This window comes from Pelophylax lessonae (genome assembly GCF_965119305.1).
Source record: "Pelophylax lessonae genome assembly, chromosome: 1".
Classification (NCBI taxonomy): domain Eukaryota; kingdom Metazoa; phylum Chordata; class Amphibia; order Anura; family Ranidae; genus Pelophylax; species Pelophylax lessonae.
The window spans coordinates 554,802,207-554,819,751 of NC_138768.1; the positions used below are offsets into that span (position 1 = coordinate 554,802,207).

The 17,545-nt window shown below is 40.3% G+C and overlaps 1 protein-coding gene across 3 annotated transcripts in view; it reads right to left on the minus strand.

Annotated features, from left to right (window-relative positions):
• The window catches only part of RFX2 (regulatory factor X2), a 71,180-nt gene that overhangs the window by 26,731 nt on the left and 26,904 nt on the right, over nucleotides 1-17,545 (minus strand). Inside the window, exons 2-6 of one of the 3 annotated variants that reach the window (XM_082255762.1) lie at nucleotides 13,030-13,142; nucleotides 11,419-11,502; nucleotides 7,326-7,402; nucleotides 6,327-6,591; nucleotides 3,928-4,002 (exon numbers count right to left, since the gene is read on the minus strand). In XM_082255762.1, coding sequence (XP_082111888.1) covers nucleotides 3,928-4,002; nucleotides 6,327-6,591; nucleotides 7,326-7,402; nucleotides 11,419-11,502; nucleotides 13,030-13,134 — 606 coding nt within the window. In that variant the 5' untranslated portion in view covers nucleotides 13,135-13,142. The remainder of the gene's footprint in view (nucleotides 1-3,927; nucleotides 4,003-6,326; nucleotides 6,592-7,325; nucleotides 7,403-11,418; nucleotides 11,503-13,029; nucleotides 13,143-17,545) is intronic. The other 2 variants (XM_082255764.1, XM_082255763.1) reach the window with 2 other exon arrangements.

The following is a 17,545-nucleotide window of genomic DNA, read 5'->3' on the forward strand; positions in this document are numbered from 1 at the left end:
CTGAAAATGACACTTTAGAAAGCCAGCAACAGACCATTTCATAATTATATTTTCACTCCTGCAAGGGCTAGTTATTGGCCATAATAAGGCAGATTTCAATGATGACTTTGCACACTAAGAGTGAAGACTGACATTAGAATCTTGTTTTACTGACTAGTCAGTAGCAAACTATCCGGAAAATAACACATTCTGGAAAGCCAGCCACAAACTCCATTTCTCAATTATAACCTCAAGTGGTTGTAAACTTTAGACACTAAATATGAACAAATCATATCCCTCTATAGTGTGTACAGGTCTCAAGAGCACCAAGTGTCATTTCTCTCTGCTTCTTCCTTCTGCTATCAGCAAGAATCACTTCTGACACCAGGAAAAAATGGTCACAGGGGAGGAGCTCCACCTGATTGAAAGCCTCAGGTGTGTGTGTGTGTGTGTTTGGGGGGGGGGGGGGGGGGTTGGTGTCCCTTCCCTTCATTCAGCTGTTAGAGTGCAATTTCAGCTCTCTGCTTCCTTTTTTCTGACAGCTCAGACAAACTTTATAAATTCTGCACTTTAAACAGCTGTAGAAAAGAGAAGACAACTCCAGATAAACGGGTACAACTTATGTAGAATGTAGTGTATTACCTGAGGTCAGTCTCTTCATTTGGATATATATGTAAGAGTTTACAACCACTTTAATGCTGAGCAATACTTTGCCATGCCTTCGGTGGCAGCCTGCTTGCAGAAAATTTGCATACATCCCATAATGGGATGCATCATTGGTCCTTATGCTTAACAGCTTCCTAGAGAACCCTCACACAAGAAACATATTTTTAAAATTGTATATAATTTTCCAAGCTTATGAAACGGATTGAAGATTTTCTCAGTTGGCAAAAAAGGCAAAATGTGACACACCAATAAGCTGTTTGTTTGGGTTTGCTTTAACTACAACCCAAGATCAGGAAGTGGTTTTAGTTATCATAGCTAGAAGAGATCCTTTATTATTCCAGGAACAGTAAAGATAATTATAAAACTGGCTGCATTTATTGACATGCCTGATTATGCGGATAAATACAAAAAAATTATATATATATATATACACATATACACATATACACACACACACACACACACACACACACACACACAGTGGGTACGGAAAGTATTCAGACCCCCTTAAGTTTTTCACTCTTTGTTATATTGCAGCCATTTGCTAAAATCATTTAAGTTTATTCTTCTTCCTCATGAATGTACACATAGCACCCCATACTGACAGAAAAACACAGAATTGTTGACATTGTTGCAGATTTATTAAAAAAGAAAAACTGAAATATCACATGGTCCTAAGCAGAGATGTATAGTAACTAAGTAGAACTACTTCACTACTGTACTTAAGTATCGAAAGGCGGTATCTGTACTTTCCTGGAGTAGAATTTATTTCTCCTACTTCCACTTTTACTTCACTATATTTTTTCAGTGATTTCAATACTTCTACTATTTTTTTTTTGTGCTGCATAGTTACTCGTTACTATTATAAAAATTACCACTGCCAGAACAGTAGATGGCAGGTTTCATGAAGCTCAAAACATGTGTATTATCAGCGCATACGAAAATAAATGCTACTGTATGCATAAATAAAAGCTGCATTTGAAATAATAAAAAACAATATGATGTTCAAACTTTTGACTTCTTTCTTTAATAACTACATAACACAGTACTTGTACTTTTACTTACAGTACTTGAGTAGCAATTTTTGTTTTTCAAAACTACTGGTACTTTCACTTTCAGTACTTGAGTAGCAACATTTTTAAAAAACTACTTGCAATACTTAAGTACAAAAAATGTTGAATACTTTAGTACTTCTACTTAAGTCACTTTTTGATCGAGCACTTGTACTTTTACTCAAGTATGGGTTTCGAGTACTTTATACAACTCTGGTCCTAAGTATTCAGACCCTTTGCTCAGTATTTAGTAGAAGCCCCCTTTTGATCTAATACAGCCAGGAGTCTTTTTGGGAAAGATGCAACAAGTCTTTCACACCTGGATTTGGGGATCCTCTGCCATTCCTCCTTGCAGATCCTCTCCAGTTCTGTCAGGTTGGATGGTAAACGTTGGTGGACAGCCATTTTTAGGTCTCTCCAGAGATGCTCAATTGAGTTCAAGTCAGGGCTCTGGCTGGGCCATTCAAGAACAGTCACGGAGTTGTTGTGAAGCCACTCCTTCGTTATTTTAGCTGTGTGCTTAGGGTCATTGTCTTGTTGGAAGGTAAACCTTCGGCCCAGTCTGAGGTCCAGAGCACTCTGGAGAAGGTTTTTGTCCAGGATATCCCTGTACTTGGCCGCATTCATCTTTCCCTCGATTGCAACCAGTCGTCCTGTCCCTGCAGCTGAAAAACACCCCCACGGCATGATGCTGCCACCACCATGCTTCACTGTTGGGACTATATTGGACAGGTGATGAGCAGTGCCTGGTTTTCTCCACACATACCGCTTAGAATTAAGGCCAAAAAGTTCTATTTTGGTCTCAGCAGACCAGAGAATCTTATTTCTCACCATCTTGGAGTCCTTCAGGTGTTTTTTAGCAAACTCCATGTGGGCTTTCATGTGTCTTACACTGAGGAGAGGCTTCCGTCTGGCCACTCTGCCATAAAGCCCCGACTGGTGGAGGGCTGCAGTGATGGTTGACTTTCTACAACTTTCTCTCATTTCCTGACTGTATCTCTGGAGCTCAGCCACAGTGATCTTTGGGTTCTTCTTTACCTCTCTCACCAAGGCTCTTCTCCCCCGATAGCTCAGTTTGGCCGGACGGCCAGCTCTAGGAAGGGTTCTGGTCGTCCCAAACGTCTTCCATTTGAGGATTATGGAGGCCACTGTGCTCTTAGGAACCTTAAGTGCAGCAGAAATCTTTTTGTAACCTTGGCCAGATCTGTGCCTTGCCACAATTCTGTCTCTGAGCTCTTCAGGCAGTTCCTTTGACCTCATGATTCTCATTTGCTCTGACATGCATTGTGATCTGGAAGGTCTTATATAGACAGGTGTGTGGCTTTCCTAATCAAGTCCAATCAGTATAATCAAACACAGCTGGACTCAAATGAAGGTGTAGAACCATCTCAAGGATGATCAGAAGAAATGGAAAGCACCTGAGTTAAATATATGAGTGTCACAGCAAAGGGTCTGAATACTTAGGACCATGTGATATTTCAGTTTTTCTTTTTTAATAAATCTGCAACAATGTCAACAATTCTGTGTTTTTCTGTCAGTATGGGGTGCTATGTGTACATTCATGAGGAAGAAGAATGAACTTAAAATGATTTTAGCAAATGGCTGCAATATAACAAAGAGTGAAAAATTTAAGGGGTCTGAATACCTTCCGTACTCACTGTGTGTGTATATATATATATATATATATATATATATATATATATATATATATATATATATACACATATATATACACATATATATACACATATATATACATATATATATATACATATATATATATACACATATATATACATATATATATATACACATATATACACACACACACATATGTGTATATATATGTGTGTGTGTGTGTAATATGTGTGTGTGTGTGTGTGTGTAATATGTGTGTGTGTGTGTGTAATGTGTGTGCGTGTGTGATATGTGTGTATATATACACACACACACACACACACACACACACACACACTTGTTCATCATCAGAAACAAAATCCCACAAAGCATACTTGCATTTATTTAAACGAAAAAAAAGATTGGAACTTCAAAATTAAAGAATTAACATCTTTCGTGTGCCATTTCCTTTAACCGTGTACTCGGATCATAGACTGTTAGGCTGAAAAGGACACAAGTCCCATCCATCACAGGGTTATAAACATGCACACTCAAAGCTCCTAACACAAGCAGAGGACTTTGCGAGCAGACTCAAGTTAGGAGGTGAACTTACATGGCTGTTGAGCAAGCTGCTTTTGTGAGAGGTGATGCCTTCATTTTTTTGTAGATTTTCAATCGCCATTTCAAGCTACAGAGAGAGCATGCAAAAAACAGAGGAAATGTCAGACAAAGAGCCCTGATTATGTGCATCTGGAAAGGTGAACTAGTGTTGAAAGCTTTGTTGGCTCTGCAACATGCGCCAAAAGATATAGAAGAATCCAAGTATGATTACAGTAGAAGAAGCAGGGAGATGCATGATACACATACAATGGAGACGATCTATTAAAAATAAAATTAGATTCTAGTATTTATGGGTGAACTGTTCCCCTTTATGCGAGTTCCAAAGATAGTTTTGTCTTATGTATATAAGCGTGACAACACAAGAAACAAGATTTCCAGATTGAAAAATCCCAAATTGTAAAAACTATTGTTCAATTATATCTAGTTAATCCACAAATAAGAACCATAGCAAGAAAAAAAAAAAAAAAAAAACTAATCCTGTTTTGTCAGGTTTTAGGGTTCAAGTGCATTTTTTTTTTTAACTAAATGATAAGAATTTAGATTTTTTTAATTATTTTTAAGAAATCTTGGTAATAAGCAGTTTGTAGATGGTCTAAAATAAGTTATCTTTTGCAAGATCTCTTTTCCTGATGTTCAGTCAGTGCAAAGTGTGAAAATATACTATATTTGACACCTTTAGTAGACCGAAAGCAGAGTCACAAGCTGGTTTCGCTATCTCTTGCAGACTCCAGTAAAGAGCTTTACCACCCACCTTGGAGTCTCATGCCTCAAACTACAACAGAGGAGCCGAACATAACTCCTGCTGTAAGTTTCATATAAAAAGTAATAAATACAAAAAACAATAAAATAAATAATAATAATACCAACAAAAGAGTGGAACCACTTTGCCACTGTTCGAGAAACATAAGAAATCAATAAGTGATTTAGAGTTCAGAGTTAGCCCTATTCCCCCCCCCCCCCCCCCTTCAAACCCCCCTTTTGGGTATAGTGGGGACAGGTTAGCAACATTTTGAATGTTAATTACTGTCAATTTTTATGTTCCCTTTGGGAACAACTCTAACTTCAGATAAGAAATGAGATTACATCTCCCCATGGAAAACACCCGACAGAGGTTACAAGTCTTCCCCTAAAATATACTAATGCATATAAAAAGGGATGTTCGATAAAAAGGGATATTAAATAACGGAATTTTTGTAAAATCTTACCGTAAAAATCCTTTCTCTGAGTCCTCCGACAGTCGCCGCCCACTCATACAGTCGTCACCAATGGTCACTATTGCTGACGACTGTATGAGTGGGCTGCGACTGTCGGAGGACGTAAGAGAAAAATAGATTTAACACGCAAACATCTACTAACAGAGATGGCAGTTTTGGGTGGGCTGATCCATTTACAAATTGCAATTATAGGCTTGAAGTGAATAGAAAAAAAAAAAAAAAATCAGGATTATAATCCACTGTTTCAGTTATGGAGGTTCCACTGAGCTGAACTAGATAGACATTGTAACTTATTTGTAACTGATTATTTTATCTATTTTTAGGTTAATACTTGCTACGGTTTCAAAAATAAGAAAAAAAAAAGACCATACCCCATTTAATGTTCTACACATTACCCAAATCACATATGAAATCCCATTTGTGTGAAAAGTTTTAGGACTATATATGTATACGACTTCCACATATTCTTCTATACATATAGCAAAAAACTAGCCAGTGATGTGGACAGTCAGTTGCAGGTTCATGCAGGGTACATTCCGATATAAGCAGAAGTGTGATGGATTATATTTTCTAAGTTCACCAGCTAGAATTTTTTTTTCTTCAGTATATACAGGTTTGGATAAATGGGCAAGTGTTAGAGCCGCTGCCAAGTGTCTCGACATAATTTTTCTTTATTGCATACCCTAGTGTAATCACTGTCACTGGCTCCAAAACTGAGCCAGTATATCTTTGACGGGAACCCAAAAAAGGAATATAAACCTGATAGAGGTTTTAAAAATAACAGCAAATTTTGAAATGTTTCTATTGCGGTTATGTGCTCCTGCTGGAGAGATTTCACTTCCCCTCCTGCCTTGCTGCCAACCATAACTGGAACAGTAAATTAGAAAAAATAAAGAAATGTGGTATTCCGGGGACAAGGTGTTCCCCTTTCTCAAGATGACACAATATAGCACCATTCTGGATGTCACCTTAGAAAATGTGGCCATTTGTCCCTTAAACATTATGTTGGGTTCTATAGATTACCAGTAACGCAAAAAAAATGGAATTTGCCATTTTTTTTAGCCATTAAAACCTGACCAAATTTTAAACCCTCTCTCACGCCAAGTTACATTCAGCATTTTAAATGTCAACTATAAGCAAAGCAGATGAAATACCAGTGTAGATATTCTATACGTACCGTGGCAGGAGACGAACGTGATGTATGAGACAAAGAATGGCGAGAATTGTCTAGGCCACCATGGATTAAGTATGCTCCAGAGCTAGAGATGATTTGGCTCCCACCCACATCCATGGCGATGCCAACCATACTGTGGGAAGGAATGGCAGTGGGAGTAGAAACCACAGTGGTCACTTGGGCACCTCCACCCTGGGAATCAAAATATGAGGCAACACTACTGGGAGCATATATCTGAGCTTCAGCATTGTAGGAATAGGTTGTCCGGCTGTTAAACAAAAGAAAGAAAAAAATAAAAATAATAATTAAAAAAAAAAAAAAAAAAAAACCACACACAACACACACACACACACACACACACACACACACACACAAATGGCAGCCTGATCTCTCATTGCAGAGCACTGCCTTATTAAAAATAGCCATACATGTTTGAACAATAGCTATTTTGGCAGCCAATTCAAAACAAGTCTGGAGAAATTGGTTTCAAAGTTAGTTTGCCTTTTCCAAAAAGTAACCTATGCAGCCAAGGGACACCTATAAATTAATTTTATCGTCATAGCGGTCAAAGTCTGGCTAAAAAAACTCCAGGTTAGCAATCCCCACATTCTGCCTTACTGCTAGGACGCTCAATACCAGCTTTACAGGAGCAAACACTTATGGTTTTTGCATCCAAACAATATGGCAAGATGTGGGGAAACAGTTTTTTGACCAGGCTTCCAGGGGGTCCAATTGGCCTACGGGTATGACAATAAAATTAAACATTTTACAGTGCTGCACAGTTTGATATGCAACGAGGCCCCTTGACTTCATAGGCCATTTTTTGGAAAAGGAGAACCTAACTTTTAAAGATTCAAGCATATTCGTGTAACTGGAAATTGGCACAGGCAACCTCCCTATTCAATTATGATTTTCCAAAACCGTCAAATCATCCTGCATAATTTACCTTAATCATCTATCAGCTGCCACACGTTAAAAAAAAAAAAAACAAACACGACTTACATTGCTCCATTGGTGTACACAGTGTCTCCTTCCACGTACTGCACCTGTGCTGGATAGACATGCTGAACCGTCTGAACCTGTTAAGGCAAATTAACATTTATGATCAGAGGAAGCCTACTGAAACCTACCATTTACAAGGCATAAACATTGGATTACTACAAATCAACATTTACTTTACACATAGGACGTTGGGGCAAATTTTCCGAACAGAGACAGACAGCAGGTTCTAAAAATTTAAGCTACCTAAAAAGGTGTTCGGGTATCAAAAATGCAAAACAACAACAAGGTGGTTTTCTTTAAAGACATACTCATCTCAACTACAATTTGTGTTTTGACAATACACTTTATTTTGTGAAAAAAAAAGTAACTCTTGTACAGAATTCTTTAAGAAATATATACACGACAGACACATGCAATAGAACTGCAAGTCATGCAACTGAACAAGGTTGTAATGTTAGAAGCAGCCCCTTTCTCCCTTGTGAGCTTAAGGTTTGCATGGTAAAACAGTTTAAGGTTAAAGCATTCAAAACAGCAACATTATTGTTAAGCAGAAATATAAAGTATGCATTGCATCATAGGCACAAGAAAATTCGTATGTAATGAAGCGCCATTCACAATTTGGTGCATTGCATTAGTACAGCCCATTCAAATGAATAGGTAGCCAATGGACTAAAATGTCAAAAAAAAAAAAAAAAAGAAGAGCACACCACAATGCACATGCATGCATTCCCTTAAAGTGGTTCTAAAGGCTGAGGGTTTTTTTTTACCCACCTGCATTATATGCATGAATGTAAGCAAAAACCTTGTGTGCCTCTTCCCCCCACCCCCCTCCCCTTCGGTCTCTTTCCTCTCTCTCTTTGTTGGCTCCTGCTGCTGTCAATCACAGCCAGTGAGCCAATAAGCAGAGAGCCGGGGGGCCAGGTGAGGCCGAGCCACGGCTCAATGTGTCTTATGGACACAGAGTGGGGCTCTATAGTGAGCACCCACCAGTACCCCCATAGCGGCTTGCTATCAGTGGCACTGGTCGAGAGTGCTGATAAGGGACCCAAGAAGAAGAGGATCGGGGCTGCCTTGTGCAAAACACACAGAGCGGGAAAGTATAAAAATGTTTGGTATGGTTTAGTTTAAACTAGGTTTTAATTTCACTTTAATGCCTTCATGTGCTATTAAAAATGAATAGCGCCCAAATGTGCTGAAGCATATAACCGTCGCTGCATAAGGTGTGCATTACTGCAGCACAACAGTGTGGATTGGCCTTTAGGTACATAACATTTTTTTAATTACAACTAAACAGCTTAATAAATGTCAGTTTAACAGTATTCTTAGCAGGGAAGCAGAAATGCTAAACATAATGATCTGTAAGGGCTCTATCACACGGGCGTTCCGTATGTCCGTTTTTCATCCCATCCGTTTGTGGATGAAAAACAGACATAATGTATCTCTATGTAAACACGGATGTCAGTGGATGATCATCTGCTGACATCAGTTTTTCGTCCTTTCAGTTCAGTTTTTTTTGAACGGAAGAGAACCCTATTTTTTCTTCCGTTCAAAAAACGGAACGGACGCAAAAACGGATGTCAGTGATGTCATCCGCTGACATCCGTATTACATAGAGATACATTATGTCCGTTTTTCATCCACAAACGGATGGGATGAAAAACGGACATACGGACCGGATGACACAAGTGTCATCCGTGTCAGTTTCAAAAAAAAGGAACTTATCGGGCATAAAAACTGAACGCCCGTGTGAAAGCGCCCTAAGGGTCCTATATTTGGGATTTCATTTGGATTTTACTGCCGGTTCACGCCAGAATTGCACAGAACTTGCTCCATGTTCACTTGAATGGGCTGAAATCGCATGCACTACTTTTAAATGCACTGCAACCAGATCATAGTACTGCAGTACCATGCGACTTAGTGCAGGCAAATGCATAGTGTTTGCGGTCTGGGTCTGGATTCTGGAATGTCGTTCGGAATATTTTGACACCAGCAGCAGAGCACGCACAGGTGCTAGAAACACGCATGGACCATGTTCAGGTGGGTACAGGCACTTAAAAAGAGAACTGAACACAGCAAAATATTTAAAATTAGAAAGGTTTGTTCTAGAGTTGTCTGTCAACAATACCAGTATGGTATTCTGCGGTGTTTTCTTTTGCATTCTGCCTACTAGCACAAGTGCACTGTATGCTACATTTAAAGCGATTGTAAACCTCAAACATAGTTGGGGAGATTTACTAAAACTGGCACACCCAGAATCTGGTGCAGATGTGTATAGTAACCAGCTTCTTACTTCAGCTTGTTCAATTAAGCTTTGAAAATAAGCCCAGGTTCACACTGAGGCTGTTTTGAAATAGTGGATTTCAGTTTAACTCGCACGACTTCAAGCCGGCATTTCAGTCTGACTTTGGCAGCAATTTCATAGCCCTCTGTGCGGGTTCCTGCACAGATGTCTATGGAAAATCGCCCCCCGAAGTCACCAAAAGTAGTACAGAAACTACTTTTGGGGGTTGGTGCGGCACACCAATTCGGACAGTCCAATTGCTAGCAATTGGCTCTGATTTGACATGTCAAATTGGACCAATGTGAACGTGGGCTAAAACCTGGAAGCCGATTGGATACTATGCATAGCTGCACCAGATTCTGAGTGCTCTAGTTTTAGTAAATGATCCCAGTATTTTCTTGTCTCAAGAGCACAGTGTAATTTCGATCTGCTGCTTCGCTCCTCTGCAATCAGCATGAGTCACTTCTGCCAAATTCTTCCTGACACCTAGAGAAAAAACAGTGACAGGGGAGGGAACTGCAGCTGATTAATAGCTTCAGCTCTGTTCATATGTGAAGGGGGTGTGTGCCTTCCCTCCAATCAGCTGTCTGAACTCTCCTCACTGAGCTCTGCAGAGTGTAACTTTAGCTCTCCACCCACTTTTTCCCCCTGACAGCTCAAACAAGCTTTATAAATTCTGGACTTTGAATGGGTGAAGGAGACTGCAGAAAGAGAGGCACTACTTACGTAGAATTTGTTTCATCTCTGTGTCACCTGAGGCCAGTCACTTCACTGGGTATATGTAAGGCTTTCCAATTACTTAAAGGCATACCTCTGACGAGAACTGTCACACTGCCGCGACAGGAAAGTCACCCCCACTTCATTAACAGAAGTCAATGCTGCAAGTCATGATGAAGTCAGCCCAAAGTAGTGCAGGAACCTTTTTCTTTTTCCGAGTCGCACCGATTAGAACGGTTCCATTTCAGTTAATGGGATGCGACTTGTCATGCGACTTTGAACTCTCAAGTTGCATGACAAATCGTGGCAGAGTGAATCGATCTTTTCTAGTGTGCGTGTCAGCGCTCAACTGAAATGTCAAGCCCCTAAATACTGGCGTCATAGCTAATCACATCTGAAGGTCTAGATAGAGGATTAGAAACAAAAAAGGATAGGAGGGTTTAATTCTGCTTTAAAATGTGATTTGTGCTCCCAGGATTTTATTTTCTTGCTTTATTAAGACAGCGGTCACCTGGACAAAAAGGCGTGGAGTTTATATATATATATATATATATATATATATATATATATATATATATATATATATATAGAGTATTAAATTTCTAAACCTTGGATTCGAACTACACTTAAGGCACCATGGCAAAAGTTTTAATTTTCAACAATGAATGCATTTACACCAGCACAGCATAATGTGTACTGAGAGTACATAAGGCTATTGTAAGCACCCCACTAATTATCTAGAACAGCACTCCAATACCATTGTCCAAAATCCTTGCTAGTAGAAATTCAGTCGCCACAACAGAACTTCACCATTTTGCCCCTGCGCAAACACTCATTTAATCACTTTTATAGGCTGTTCCTAAAAGCTGGGACTTTAAATAATCTTTTGGACTATTAGACTAGAAGAGAGACATTGCTATAATCAGCATTAATAGCTTGTGACTTTAATGCTTTTTTTACAAGAAAACAGGGAAAAAGCACAAAAATACATGAATCTTCAGTGCAAACCATGGTAAGTGTGCTAGCAGGACTTTAGGCAGGCAGTATGATTAGTAGCAGCCAGACTCCATGCTTAGACCATCTGAGGCCTGTTACCTGCTGCTGTATCTGGTGAGCTCTTTGCACACCTTGACCATGTGCCCCTTTGGGAGCAGAGCCAGATGACTGAGACAAACTCCTCTGGAAGGAAAAAGTGATTAACAGAAAAAGTAAAGATGGCCAAAAACCATTTTACTCCTAGAAAGGCAACAAAAAACACTTTAAAATAATTATTTCTTTACCACTGTTTAAATCTATTTACGCAGAGGTCAGTTGTACAATACAAAGCTACCAATTACTTGTCAACTAAGGAAAGGATAAACTATTTAGATACTGGTTAAGCCACAGGAAGGAGCTTTAGTTCTGTCAGACATACGCAAGTTTGACTCAGTCCATACATTAGAGGGTGTTCTGATGTGCAGAAACAATCAAATTGCCTCCATGTTGTCTAACTTGGCTAAGTGCACATGTTTATGCTTTAGAGGTGGGAGGGGCAGGGGGGCAACTGCCAGACACCTCATAGGCCTCATAGGAGGTCACAGTCAGGCCTATGACAGACACCTCATAGGCCTCACAGGAGGTCACAGTCAGGCCTATGACAGACACCTCATAGGCCTCACAGGAGGTCACAGTCAGGCCTATGACAGACACCTCATAGGCCTCACAGGAGGTCACAGTCAGGCCTATGACAGACACCTCACAGGCCTCAGTCAGGCCTATAACAGACACCTCACAGGCCTCACAGTCAGGCCTATGACAGACACCTCATAGGCCTCACAGGAGGTCACAGTCAGGCCTATGATAGACACCTCATAGGCCTCAAAAGGAGGTCACAGTCAGGCCTATGACACCTCACAGGAGGGGAGTCAGGTCTATGACATCTTAAAAAGCTCAGTACATGATTCTAATGCCCAACAAGCACTCCAAAACACAAGGCCAGGAACTGTATTACCAAGCTTAATGGATACATTCAAACCAGCATATGGTTATTTTTGCTTCTTTATTGCATAGCTGGGACGGTTGCCTGCAATAGACCCTGGATGATTTCCTATCAAAAGGCCATAGAGACCAGCTGTATTTTATGTTCAAGCCACAATGCCAGCAGAGGGTGCTGCTGAATAAAAAATAAAAATAAAAAGGAGACTGGTTGCAGTCATGAAATATAGGAGCTGCAAAAATGGGTAACCCTCCAAGCTACTACACAGGAATTCCCATTTGTCACTGAAATTACATTTACAGTAACTACAAAAGAAAGCTCAGGGGCAAGTTACAGTACTAGACGCACTCCTCTCCTATAGGTCAGTCAGTGTGGAAGGCCTCGTTCACGTGAACGTACTATAATCTACATCCTTGCAAAGACCATGTCGCCCCCACAGGGGATGCACAGGTAGTCCTATTCATGTAAATTGGAAAGTAGCAGCTGCAATAGTTATGTGGGTGCTTGTATATATATATATATAGTTACAAATTATTTTAGAGGATTTACCAAGTTATTTTTTTTTTTTTTTTAAACATGTTGGGAAAGCCTGGACCTATGTTACAGATCTTCTTCAGTCTTCTTTTTAACCTGAATCCAGGGTTACAGCTAATCTATAATGTTGTTCTGGCTAATGTCCAATCATTGTAGACCTTTGATGATCAACCTCAAATCAACAGGGAATGTATTACCTGCTGGGAAGCTGGTACTGGCTGAACTACAGGTGCCTGGGCTGATGCAGACGTCCGTAAAGCGACCGACGTCGCAGAATCTGAGCCACTGTCTGAACTCTGCATGCTGATGCCTGTGTAAGAAAATCATAAAACACGGCCATTAAAAATCAACACTTTATCATGCTAAAAATACTTTTTTTTTCCTTAGCGACCATTACCAACATGAATGCCCAGCTACAGTATGTGTCAATGTAGTCTGTCTGGTTTGAGGATATTTGCTTAGAAATGGGAGTGAAAACCCTTGATTTATTACATAGTATAGATTTGTGAACCCCAAGAATTATTGTGGAGAATAGAAAGGACTTAACAAGAACATAGTCTTTCAATTACAGTCTATTTTATATTTAAACTATTCAATTATTCACAAAAATGCCCATTGATATTTTGCATTACAAGAAAATCTATATATTTCAAGTCTGTGCTGTGGCTGCAGACAGCTATATAAATAAGCCTGTATAAATATAGAGAGCGAGAGAGAGTTTACAGCTAAGTGCTGGAGAGTGCAAGTCAGACTATGTTTAATCAGCAGAAAAACAGATGCAGATGCTCCATGTGTAAAGCACCGCCTGCCTTGCTTGGCTCTGTTTGCTCTCCCCTGGATTGTTGCTCTGCAAACAACGGTTGCTAGAAGCAACAGCAGTCCACTCCCATCTCCATGAGCTGGTTGCTGAGCAACGCAGAGATTACATCCCAAACTAAACAATACGCCACTCCACTCCCCCCTCCCTTACTGTGTGCCGCTCTGCTCTCTACCATTAACCAGGCAATGTGTCATCTATTATACCAGACTGAGGGAAATGGGGGGTGGAGGACAGATAATGTTTATTCCGGCTCTCTGCTACAATGAACTACTAGCGACTGTTTCTCATTTCTCAATTAACAAGCAGAATACATCCCAGAATATGCAACGTACTAGCAGACCTAGAAGAGTCTGAAAATTAACTGGATGAGATTATTAATAAAAAAGTTACTGTTAGAACCTTGAATGCACAACAGATATAGAAGAAGTACAGTAAACCCCCGCTCCATCGCGGTTCAGTTTTTGCGGTCCCGGTATATTGCGTTTTTTTCTGTAATGTTATTTTACTATATAAATCATTAAAAATTAAATATTTTTGTGTTTTCCATAGCTCTTGCTATGTCTCTTAGTATCTTATGTGTTTAAATGAGTTTCTATTGTTTTAAAAGTGTGTTTAAAGACCTTAAAATGCTTTTACACGTACAGTGACAGTAAAAAAAACATGCCTACAATGCATTTTAATAGGGTTTTTCTATTTAGCGGATTTTCACTTGTCGCGAGTGGGTCCGGAATGTAACCCCCGCGATGGAGGGGGGTTACTGTATTTACTGTACTAAAAATGTAAAAAAAAAAAAAAAAAAAATCAGACAATCGTTCGCCCGATTTTCTTATAGTGTGTACCCCACTTTAGAATGAGATCCGGGCAATCAGCAGTCTTTGATTGCTCAGTTCTCAGTCTTCAAGCCAGCAGAGGACAGATGCAGCAGTGGATTCTGAGCATACAGTGATCAGAGAGCGGGTGATTGTTAGTCACCATCTCTCTACTCTGCCCCTCGAGAACCGAGCTGTGGAGGGGATGAAAGTGGCTCAATGAGAGGCTTAAGCCAGCTGCTGATCCAAGCATCTGGTTGGATCCCGACCATGTGGTTGGGATCTTTTCAAAGCCTGACAGGCTCGGTGAGGTCAGCTGTGGTTGCAGGAAAGAAAATCAAATTATCTATGGACTGCCTTACAGCTCACTGAAAAAATGCCTCCTCTATCCTGCGGAAAAGTGATGAAATTTAAAGAAATTGTGATAGGTATACCTGCATGCCTTTGGTAGGCAATAGACTAAATCCTAGTACACACGGGGCGAATATCGGACGGCATCGGCCAGTTTAACAGACACCGGCTGACATTCGGCCCCTGTGTACTGGAGTCAGTCTGAAAGGAGCCAGCTGAAGGGCCGGGGCATGACCAAAAAAAGGTCTGCGAACCGACTCCCGATCAGCACTTAACCAGTGGCTGAAGGCGCTGACCCTGACTTACTTGCTATGCCCGCACCTGCACCCGAAGCAGACTGAAGAATCGGTTCAGGTGAGGACTTTACTGGATCTCTGGACAGGTTAAGTGTCCTCATATTAAAAGTCAGCAGCTACAGTATTTGTAGATACCGACTTAATTTTTGTTGGGGGAAGCATGGATGATGATTAACCCCTAAACAAGTTGGATTGTTTCTATATGACTTTTTACCAACAATTAAAATGATCTTGGACCCTCCTTTTTTTGATTTTGGTTTGGCACTCCTTTCTGTATTTCTATGGTTTAAGCTACTACAGGCGGTCCCCGGGTTACAAACATCCGACTTACAAACGACTCCTACTTACAAACGGAGGGAGACAACAGGAAGTCAGAGGAAATCTCCCCCTGGGAAGGGAAATTTACTCCCGTAAGAGTTCTCATGGGAAAAAGGTGTCTCCATTGAAGCTTTATCACCAATCCGTGTTTCCACAACAACCCAAAATGTTCAAAATCCAATTGTCATAGGGACAGAAAGTGAGGTGAAATCTTCTGAACAGGGGTACAGACAGCAAAGCAAATGGTACAGGGGTGTTAACCCTTCCCTATGCTATCCAAAAAATGTAAAAAATTATTCTTTTGGCTGGAGCTACACTTAAAAAATGTTCCTGTTCCGACTTACAAACAAATTCGACTTAAGAACAAACCTACAGACCCTATCTTGTTTGTAACCCGGGGACCGCCTGTATTGGGTAGGCATCAAGGTAAGCATTGCTTTACAGGTGCCGCCTCACCAGAGCTATTGAGCTTGCGTGAAGTTTTTCTTCATCTGACTATACGTGCAAGTCTAAAAGTAGGTTGTTCTGAAATTTAACAACAAAAACAGTCTAACCCAGGTAACTGCTTCTTCTCACCAGCTCATATTTCTGGGGTAACTTTTCTGCCTGTAGAGTTTTTAAATTTGTAATAAATGAACGACCAATTCATTTTGGCATTACAGTTTGTAGTGTATATTGACTCAAGGTAGTAATAAATTGAAAGACTAGTGTATCCCAAGCCATAGGGGAATTATACACCGATTGTAATGATAATTTGGCGTCCTCACTAGGGGTTGTCGTTAAAGCTCATAATCAGCCGCTGTGCAGCATAAAAGGAATTTTAAGAATGTGTTCTCACAGGAGTGTAGAAAGGAAAATAAAGGGAACAAAAACCCTTCCAGAGCATGGCAAGTTGAAACATGCCAAAGAAAGGTAAAGATTACCCTTAACTCATTCAACGCTAAAGACAATTGCAAATCAATGCAAACTTAGACATTTGGCAAACCTTTACTTTAGACTCCACAGCCTGTTTCATAGCAACGTAAAACTATTAGTAAAATAGATTTCCTTTTCATCCAACATTTTACTTCACCATCTCTTTCTCCATACTCAACCCACCACCCACCCCATAAACCCTCTGTAGCAAGATTACAATAGACACAAGCAATGTGATCAGAAGGTGTGTCATTGATAAATCAGGGGGGAGGTAAATGAAGGCAAATTTTATGTGAGTGGAGGCGAAAAGGAAAAAAGGAGATTTGGGTTATACAGGATACAACTTTTCTTATTAGTACACTCGGTAGTAGGAGAGAAGGAGAAAAGCCACTTTTCCAATACATGTTCAAAAGTTGGGAGGCTGGACAAGATTTTTTTTTTAGCAATGGAACCAGCAAAGAAAACAACTATAGCCTAGTACACACTATGGCTACTTTCACACTGATCAGGGGTTGCGGTGCAGGACATACGACTCAAAAACTGCACTAAAAACGGTGCGTTTTTGCCACGTTCTCCATTGCTTTCAATGAGAAGGTGTGTTTTTGATGTGGTTTTTTAAACTTCCCAAACATGCTCCAAAATTGCCGCATGCAGTATTTTTTTCACCGTAACAGAAGTGAACCGCCCCCACGGAAGCATTTTTCTTGCGCTTTTTTTGTTCAAGCGAAAAAGTCTGCCGATTAGCATCCAATCAGCTCCGATGGCAGGGAGCGCTAAATGTAAAAAAAAAAAAAAAGCCTGAAAATCTCAGGGGAAGATCCTGTACTAACACAATCCAATGTTAGTATAGCGATCTCCACAATTATTATTATATAGTATTTATATAGCGCCGACAGTTAACGCAGCGCTTTACAACTTGAGGGTAGACAGTACAAATACATTTTAATACAGCAGGAATCAGAGGGCCCTGCTCGTAAGAGGGAAGGCACAATGAACTATTGTGTTCTGACAGAGCACACCGGTCAGCGCTCCGAGCCATTGGAGCTAATTGGATGCTAAAATCGGCAGACTTTTTCGGTCAGGCCCCTTTGACAGAAGCTGGACGTTCATCAGCCGTACACATGGGCCGAATGTCAACCGGTGTCTATTGAGCTGGCCGACACCGCCAGATATTTGACCCTTATGGCTTCAGAAATACTACCAA